Source organism: Tachysurus fulvidraco, chromosome 12, assembly GCF_022655615.1.
Source record: "Tachysurus fulvidraco isolate hzauxx_2018 chromosome 12, HZAU_PFXX_2.0, whole genome shotgun sequence".
NCBI lineage: Eukaryota > Metazoa > Chordata > Actinopteri > Siluriformes > Bagridae > Tachysurus > Tachysurus fulvidraco.
In genome coordinates, this window is record NC_062529.1 from 7795840 (window position 1) to 7806160 (window position 10321).

Below are 10321 nucleotides of genomic sequence, written 5' to 3' on the forward strand. Positions count from 1 at the left end.
CGCGAGACGAACACGGCACACTGTCAGTGAAGGAAGAGGGTGGGGGTGCCAGCTTTGGGAATAGTGTGCCCATGACAGGGTTCGATGCCCTCTTTAGGGGCAGAAATGGCACTCTGCTGCCCCCGGAGGAGCACCTTATGATGGAGGATGATGAGGAGGAGGTGGTGGGGTTGGACGCTGATGAAGAAGAGGAGGGGGTGGGAGGAAGGGTGGGAGTTTTAGTGGCACAAAGGGCACGTAGTCACAGCCGAGAGGGGAGCGAGGAGGCTCGAGGAAGAAGTGAAGCACACAGTGAAGAGGAAGAGGACGACGACGAGCTGGTCTCCACGGACCTCGCTGCACTTCTGCCACCAACAGGCACTGTTCCAGTCTGTGTGTGCCCACTATGCAGCAAGGCATTCCCAACGCCTCACGCTCTGCAGCCGCACCTGAGCTCACACTTTCGCGAGCGGGAGGGCGCCCGCACCAAGCTCTCGCCCGACGCTTCGGTGCCTACCTGTGCTCAGTGTGGCAAGACCTTCTCATGTGCATACACGTTAAAGCGGCACGAGCGCACACACTCGGGTGAGAAGCCCTACACTTGTGGCACATGTGGCAAGAGCTTCCAGTACTCTCACAACTTGAGTAGGCATGCCGTGGTGCACACACGTGAGAAACCTCATGCCTGCAAGTGGTGCGAGCGCCGCTTCACACAGTCAGGAGACCTGTACCGTCATATACGCAAGTTCCACTGCGCCCTCGTCAAGACCCTCTCTGTCGGATAAGCACACTCCTTTTCTACTCTCAAAGGCTGTTTTTGACATATATATGAAGTATTTAAGCATAGAGGGGAGTCCTTCTCTAAACCCTAAGACACAGTGGTTGCACTCGGCCGGCTGTAGATACGTTAAATTTGGATCCAGTATTTTGCTGTATTTTTAATGCAGAGTTTAGGACTCAAGGTCCTATTGGAGTCCTTCCACCCAGTGGAGAAGTGTGAAGTGAAGCTTTCTGATGCACTTGGTCTGTCACTGGCAGCGTCTTCTGAAGTTCAATGATAAATATGAGTATTTTTTATCATGTCGACAGTAGTATACATTGTGAAGTAATCGAATCTCACTGAATGGATGCAACGTTGTATTGACGTGAGCAATTGAAATTTTTAAGTTATATCTGCAAATTAATTTAATCATAGATTCATAACTGACCGATTTTTGATCAAAAGAGAAGTTGGAAGTGATTATTTGGCTGTGACTAATTTATCACTTCTGGGGAAACAGGGTCATGTGTTTCCTCTTGAATTGGAAACTGTTTGTGAAGTAATACAAGCAATGCACAAGTCATTTGAAAAGACATGTACTAACTTTATTATTACTGTAATACTGCAGGTTTTCTGCAAAAGAACTAAAATGAAATCAAAAAAAAATTTTTTGAGAGGCTGAATGAGGTGACAAAGGACCTCTGGATGTGATTGAACTAAAATAACCCCTTTTATTAATTAGCTAGCATTTTTTTGGTGGGTCTTTTATTAATCCTATTGAACTGGGCAACACTAACAATTTGACAAATATTCTGGTGGAACATGAATGTCGGAGCCTTTATTTCGTTTTTTTTTTTTTTTTTTTCAAATGAACTTTATCCTTTCTTCCTACCTAACATTTTTGTTAGTTGTTTTGCTTAACACTCACAGGTTAAGTTCTATATATATATTTTTAGTTTTAATGACAAGAGGCACTAAAAGGCCACATAATACTGTTTCATTTTTTTCCTGAGAAACTTGATTAGAATTCTTTATTAGTTCTGTTGGTTCAGGGTTTACTGTAAACATCTGAAGTATAGACAGTTGTTAGGTCCTAGTACGTCCTATGGGTACTGTTTCGGCTACACTGAATGGATTGATTGTAAAATCAGTTGCTGTATATCGGTTTATCATTTCACTGTAACTTGCGTAGATAAGCCATCTGTAATCGCTGTTTGTCGACTGTACATACAACACTGATATTCTGTAGGCTGCTATTTCTAACTGTATATTTATTGTAAATATGCATTTTATTTATCTTTTTGTTTTTTGTTTTTTTTTGTTTTGTTTCTTGACAACAATCTGAAATCTCTCAACTCTTAGGACTTTCGAAGTCGAAGTCTTCCCTCGGTTTGTTGGTATGTTTTAAAGCCTGTGATGCTGTAACTTTTTAACAGATGTAGCAGATTCAGAAGCACAACATCACCAAGTCCTAGAATTGAAACAAAAAAAGATCCCAGGTATTTATTTAGGGAGTGAAACATCACATTCTGCTCTGAAACTACTGGAACTTTTACAACCGATGGTGTTTGTAAGAGTGTTTGTTTCTGTCAGCGCAGCTACTCGGTGTAATATCTCCTGCAAAACACAACAGAAACATTAGAGTCGGTAAGGATGTGAGCACAGACGTGTGAGGCTCACTGACCGGACTCCACCCTCAAAGCATTTCTTCATTGCACATTTGTCGGGCAGCTGTTTTTGAATTTGTTTAAGTTTTTATAAGCTCTGTGCATGTTAAAAAGGCTCTTCCGTGAAATTCTCTGTGAAACACTGGAAATCAGTGGACTGAACACAACAAACAAATCTTAATACAGTACATTTTCCATCAATGGTGCGATTATATTATTAATTAGAGCTGGACAGTAGAGCTAGTCTTTTTTTTTCCCCAGACAGTCTATCTGATGCAGCTAATACAGACGAAATGGAAGGGGGTTTTGGTAAGAATCTGACTCCACTGAGATTCATACGTTGAAGTAATATGCATCGACTTGATCTACACAGTATGTGCCTTGTCGAGACACATTAATCCAACAGCAAGTTCATCATCGGGCATTATTGTCAGCCTGTAATTATTCATTCTGCACAAGTTGTTACTGAAAGCAAAAAAAAACAACAACATAATAATAATTTTATGATATATCACAAAATGTTAAAAGAACAGAATACAATATTATAATATTAGGCCGTGTATAGCGTATAGGAAACAGGTGCATCATACTTGAAGTGACTTCCTGTTTGCATGCAGTCATGTGATCAGCAGCGAGACAATATTTAACTATCACATATGACCAGCAGGAGCCTAATCACGGTTAATGCAAGCAACAGTAATAACTCCTTTAAAGATGTGCTTCGATTTGAAAAATCGAGCCATTACCTAAGGCACAGATATGCGTTTCTTTAGCAAAAGTGTGTATGTAAGCATTAATACTGGAATATCGTCTTCTAAGGTTCAGACTGTGAAACTGTATAATCACAAGAGTTATTTATTGATTTCTTTCTCGTGCAAATATTTTACTGAGTTTGACTTAAGTAATGAAAGATGCTACTAAACTGAGAACATTTTTAATAGACTTTGTAGAAGTGCCATTAGATTTAATATAATTTTTTTTTATAAGAAACATATATTTTATAGGAAACAGATGCTTTGATGTTAGTGCTCTAGTGAATGTAGGTGACAATCTGTTTGATTTTAATGATTATTATTATTATTATTATTATTATTTTTGACAGATTAACTCTGTTATGTTACAAGTTGGAATTTGTTTGTGGTTTTCATTTGCCGCTTTTGACGTGTACCCGTGTGTGTGCTGTGGAAAAAGTGACAATCTTGAGCTAGGACTTTATTTCGATTCTGTATAGATTAAATAGAGAATTTTATGTCATAACTACGTGTATTTGTGTGTATGTGCGTGTGTTTAAGTTATTTCTCTTGTTACTATTGCACTTTAATGTACTGTTAAAAAAAATATTAACCTAATCTATTTTCTAGATGTAGATCAACAGTACATTTTCATATGAATTACGTTTTGGTTGTTTTTTTTTCGTTTTTTTTTTTTTTAAACGTGTTTTATCTCACTGAGAAAGCCCAAAGTCTCTTTTCAAGGACTTATTGTCAATGAGGATCTCTCCAGGTTTCTGTTTATAAATAACATCAGCTGTTTGAGGGTTGAAGTGCTACTGTATACAGGCAACACATTGAGCACTAATCTTTTTCTCCCCCACCAACAAACATAATTTTTTTTTGCATGGCTGTGGAGGAGAAACAGAAGTAATCGCTGGTAAGGTTTGAGTAGATCGTGAGATCTGTTTACAAATTTTAAAAGCGATGACATTACAGTACATGCCATGTGACACTACAACCACGGTCCAGCTGTCTAAGTACAAACGTTCAAAAATCGAACCATAGTCATCATTTTTTATACACTGACACTTGGTTAACTATATGAAACAGAGCCTATACCTATACATATCAATAATATTATAACTCGGATAAAAAACACAACTTTAATGCATATCTGTAAGGAAAAATATCTGAAAATTACTTTACGTCTGTCAACATCTGTTTGCTGTACAGTATAGCTGCTAAAAGGTTGTTGTCGTCCTTCTTTCTTTCTCGTCTTTTACTTGTCTAGATGTTGTCATACAGTAGGCAGGGACACAATTGCCCAGATTTAAACAGTTCATACTTACTGGCTTGGAAAATCGTTGTTATCCTTAAGTACTTCACCCCAACCATGTAGAAATAAAGCTTGTGTTGATTTGCTTTGTTAGTTCTTTAAAAAAAAAAATACAGGACACATCAGTCGATATAAGTCGGTGTGTCATTGAGCTCATATTCACCGCTATAGTATGACAATTCGGATTTGCTCATTACATACTAGAAACTCTTATTAGTTCCGATATTTTGAACTTGAACCGTCAAGGCAGCTGGATTTATGACTTACTCCATTTTGGAACGATTTTTCTGCATGTGGATCTTTTTAGTTTTTCTTTGAAGGAGTGAAAAGGATTTCACCTTCAAGCTCTTGCTATCGTTATGCGCTACGCCATAAACCGACACCTCTTACTAAGCATAATGAGTAATTTCTCAGTAAAAATAACGTCCTGGATCATTTGCATTCTAACAAACAAACAGACAGGGGGACCGAGGGAGATGAAAATGCGTATCTAATTTGAAAACTGAGTGGTCATTTTTCAGTAAGCAGGCTCTTAATTATTCTTTGGCTGCACATCTAAAGAAATCCGGTGGCATGGACATGCGATTCCCACAGCCCTGCATTCGCCCCCGCCTTCATTAAAGCCCATGCGAACTTTCCAAACACACACAAACATCCCCCTCAGCATCCCAGGACTTATCCCACTAACCCCTATGTCTTCAGATAGTAGTAGTTATAGCCTCCTTATTATCGTCTGTGGTTCATACGTTCTCACTAGAAACCAGTGTGATGTGACCAACCCAAAGCAGCACCTGACTATGTAGCGGTTTGCCACTAGACTGTAAATAAGGGTGTTGGAGCACTGGGAAGGTCTTCTACACCTCAAAGATGACCCAAAAGGTTGCTTAAACAGGTCTAATGTACAGTAATTGTAGCTAATCTAAAGGCCCATATCAACTTTAAACAGAATTAAAGACGACCATCGCTTACTACCGTTTTATCTTCTTTTGTCTTTAGCTATTCTGACCTGGTTTTGTCCTCAATTATCATGTCATCATTTTGACCTAAAGAGTTTTCAAGGAACCCTTTGTCTCAGAAACGTGAGGTTGTGAATTCTTTTCTTTTTTCTTTTGTGATTTTGTTACAGTGATAATCGACTCTTCGCCATCAACGTTAGTGGAAGCGTCAAACAGTATTGATGTACTTTGATATTAAGAATAGAATAAAATGAAACGATTTTAGTAAAGGAACAAGTTACTAACGGATTTTTCCATAGATGTTATTTGTAAGTGTTATTACTTAACTTTTGTAATATCATTAGGATCTGATTAAAGTTTGAATAAAGTCTGCTGTTTCTATACTCTACTATTCAGGCCTGTTTTGTTTACCTTTAAGTATAATAGAGATGTATGTGAAACGGGTTTAGTGTAGCAAGGCTGTGTGGAGCAACAGGTTGTTATTTAAACCCTCTGTTAAAGGACGGGGTTTAAATAGGACTGTCCTCTGCAGAGATCTTTGTACTTGGTCTCAGTCATAGATTCGTTTTTATGTCAATTATAAGTAGGTTTTCAGCTTGTCGTGTTCTCCAGTTACTGTAAATATGATTCACTTCTTATAGTCGGTCTATATGAGCGTTCTCTAGAATTAAAATTTCAATCCAAAACTTGTCGAAAAGGCAGAAGTATTAAGAATAAAGTGCATTAAAGGTGCTATGTGGCTGAAATAGGACAAAATATTACTGTAAAATTACTAAAAGATGAGAGGAATATTCCAATTATTTGGAAAATGTTTCAGTATATTTCAACTCTTTACTCAACCTTACTCTTAGCACACAGGACAAAATGACCTCGATGAATGAACGCCTTCACAGACGTTCATATTAAGAAAAAAAAAACAAACACGGTTCTCTCACAGACTTACTTTATTTATGTATTCAAGCCTTATCTCGCATCGTTTTGACTTAATTAGTTGTGTTTTTGCCCTCACTGATCAAAAATGCTCATGTAATTTCCATTTAACCAGAGCTGGCCCATTTGCATGTATTCCCTGGACATTGGGAAGTCTTTGGAAGGGAACATGAAGTTGAAAACTTGGACATCTTCACCTCGTGAGGCCAGCGGTGGGAGACCTTGACCTCTGAACGCACTGCCAGGGACAGCTGGTGCCTGGCCACATTAATTTATTTATTTACCTCACAACAAAAGACAGGTGGTCACACTTGAAAAGAAGCGATGCTCCTAAACATGCACAGACGTGCACACACACCCACACACACACACACACACACACACAACTGCAAACAAGAGTGCATGCAGGAAAGTGACCCACACACTGTCAAAGCCTAGGCATGCTGTCAAATCTTTTTTTTTTTTTCTTTTTTCTTTTCCATTTTACCTTAACAAGCATAAGTCATTTCTATACAACGCATCCTCCTTTCCATACATCAAGGTTAAAAAATTCCAGTATAACTGCAGAATGAACAGAAACCCGAAGAGAGTTTTCGGTTGATATTATAATAAGTCTGTATCCTAGTGAACCAGTGTTAATGTATTCATCGATAGAGATTGAAAAGCACTGTTGTACGTCACTATGAATAAGGGCGTAAATGTAAACTACTGATAATTCAAATTCATAAAAAGAAGAACTACATCATGAATTATATTTAGGTCATTCATTCGTTCATTTTCTACCGCTTATCCGAACTACCTCGGGTCACGGGGAGCCTGTGCCTATCTCAGGCATCAATCGGGCATCGAGGCAGGATACACCCTGGACGGAGTGCCAACCCATCACAGGGCACACACACACTCTCATTCACTCACACACTACGGACAATTTTCCAGAGATGCCAATCAACCTATATTTAGATCATATTCTGATAAATTTGTAAAAATCCAGCTATAGCATATAATGTGAATAACATTGATTATTTCATTACAGTGGTGGAATATATTAGACAGCAAATTTAAAAAGTCAGCAAGTCTAAGTATTTGAGCATCTTTGTTAACGGTACTATCTGCACAAGTGGGTCAATGGAGATGCCAAAATCTGCCACTGTGCAAAAAAAATGTTCAGAATGGTTTAACCAAGAGTTCAAGGTGTTAATTTGGCCAACAAATTCCCCGATCTTGATTCGATCAAGCAACTGTGGGATGTGCTGGACAAACAAGCCTCATCCGTGGAGGCTCCATCTCGCAAATTACAGGACTTAAAGGATCTGCTGCTAACGTCTTGGTGCCAGATACCACAGCACACCTTCAGAGGGCTTGTGAAAGGGTGGGAGCCATTTTGGCAGCTCAAGGAGGACCTATACTATATTAGACAGGTTATGGTTGGTTATCAGTACAGTATATGTCACAAATAACTTGTGCAATTAAATGCTTTTTGCTTAATTTATCTCAAAATTTTTTTTAAATATGCGTCATCGGGCATCAAGGCAGGATACACCCTGGACGAAGTGCCAACCCATCGCAGGGCACACACACTCTTGTTCACTCACACAATCACACACTACGGACAATTTTCCAGAGATGCCAATCAACCTACCATGCATGTCTTTGGACCGGGGAAGGAAACCGGAGTACCCGAGGAAACCCCCGAGGCACAGGGAGAACATGCAAACTCCGCACACACAAGGCGGAGGTGGGAATCGAACCCCCAACCCTGGGAGGTGTGAGGCGATCGTGCTAACCACTAAGCCACCGTGCCCCCTCTTTTAATCTTTATTTTATTATTATTATTTATTTAAGGTGAAAATGGATATTTATTGTAAAGTGTTACCAACATTGTAATATTTTTATTTGTTCGGTTATTTTATTGCACACTTTGTTCATTTTTAGTAGCTGCTTTATGTTGGTTAGGGATGCGGTGGATCACGGGGCATGACGCAGGAGTACTATCACGCACAAATCCACACCGAGGGCAGGTTAAATTCACTAAATGACCTAGTGAACTTGGTAGAAGATACTTAACATAGCAACAACCAACATGCAAAACTAATACTATGTTATATTATAAATATCATATTATTTCTGTCTGTGTGAGCAGATTTCTACATTTACATTTATGGCATTTACATTTTTACTTCAATTTATACAACTGAGCAATTGAGGGTTAAGGGCCTTGATAAGGCCCCAGCAGTGGCAGCTTGTTGTACCTGGGATTCGAACCCTTGACCTTCCGATCAGTACTCGAACACCTTAGCCAAGTGTAGATGCCCAGTGTCACATAAATTTCCTCATGTGATATGTTCTTCTGACAATTGCACAGCATTAGAACTTTGTATCTCACCATGAAAATACAGTGTAGAACGTATCTGCCTTGTATTGTGACCTCGTGCAAGCAGAGAGTTGAGGAGTGCACAGCTGTCACTTCTTTAACGAACTTATATTTATAGTATACGCATCACTGAGGCAGGCGTGCCTCTCCCTTTCACTCTGTTTCTCTGGGCACAGCTGGTCACCCCATGATTTAACAGTGGATCCAAAGCCACACACACAAACTTAAGTCCATCCAGCAGTCAGTGAGGCGGCCCAGGGCCTTAAGGGCTCCATGGCATGCTGCACAGGGTAAGAGGAGCCGCCTCGGAAATGACGAGTGTGACCTTTTTCAGTAAAAACACAGAGGCTGTGATGAAAGCCTCAACAGCTGCAGCGTAGCTTCCACAAAAGGGCCAGCAACTGAACTGAATCATCACCATATACATTGGGGGCTTCAGAGCAGCAGGGGGCTGCGTAATGGACAGTAACGCATGGGCTAATTGTCTTCACTTTCAGTTCACCACAGCTTTATGTTTTGGTTTGCATTTCATTAGATAGCTGGTGGTTTGTGGATAAGAAATACAGGCTCACTCAGCAGGCTAGCATGTGTCATTGAGGAAATCCGACACACGTTGTGTATGTCTGTCATGTTGTATGAACAAACGCATGCTAGCGATTGGAGGCCTGGTAGCTTAAAACCCAGGAATTCCATTATAAAGTCTCTACTCTTCATCTGAACACTCACAAGTGTTAAAGGCTTTTCCTTAACAGAAAATGGTCCAAATCAAATTTCGGAAGAAAACCAAAACGTTTTAAAAGTCTTTTAAAAACCTTTATTTTTATCTTAAGTGTGTTGTATTCTGAAAATCACTGCATAAAAGCAAATGGAAACTTATAATGTCACCTTCATATTTTCGATGATCAGTGCTCATAATGTATGTATGTATATGTGTGTACTGTACATGCTAAGTACAAAAAAATACTTGATCAAACAATACTTTAATCTTTAGAACGAGCATATATCTTATTCTTCTTATGGACCAGAGCTTTTCCTGAGAACACTGTGTGTGAGGGGAAAATACAACCACCAATCACACACGCACACACACACACACACACACACACACACACACACACACACACACACACACACACACAACTAGGGACAATTTGTAAACAAAATTCAACCTGCTGCCATATTTTTAGCAAGAACATACACAACTCCACCAGACAGTAATCCCAGTTTAGAATTAAACCCCACCTTTCTGTAATCCTGACGGTATCAAATACCTTACCACTGATATCTTACTCTGATCTGATCTGATCTGATCTGACAAACTGCAGTTCTGACTTTACTTCTATAAACAAAGACATATGTAACCATACTCCTAAACAAATATATGTACCAGTGTGTTTCGACATCTACTTGATCAAAAACACTGATGTACTGTACAGGAAATAGAATTAGGTGTTTACAGAGCTATTTTTGTAACTGTTACAGCTATGCCATTTAACAGGCTACAGTGTGTGACTGACATTATATTAACAGGTTTCTTACTTCCATAATCAGCTCTCATAATGTTTGTGTAAGAGGTGTTCTGTCTCTGAAATATTTATTGATTCAGAAC

The 10321-nt window shown here is 39.3% G+C and overlaps 1 protein-coding gene across 2 annotated transcripts in view; it reads left to right on the forward strand.

The window, feature by feature from the left end:
• Positions 1–5794, forward strand: part of zbtb42 (zinc finger and BTB domain containing 42) — an 8352-nt gene extending 2558 nt beyond the window's left edge. For both annotated transcript variants that reach the window (XM_027172870.2, XM_027172871.2), the window contains exon 2: positions 1–5794. This exon is cut by the window's left edge and continues 792 nt beyond it. In XM_027172870.2, the coding sequence (XP_027028671.1) occupies positions 1–764 (764 nt within the window). In that variant the 3' untranslated portion in view covers positions 765–5794.
• The last annotated feature ends 4527 nt before the right edge of the window (positions 5795–10321 follow it).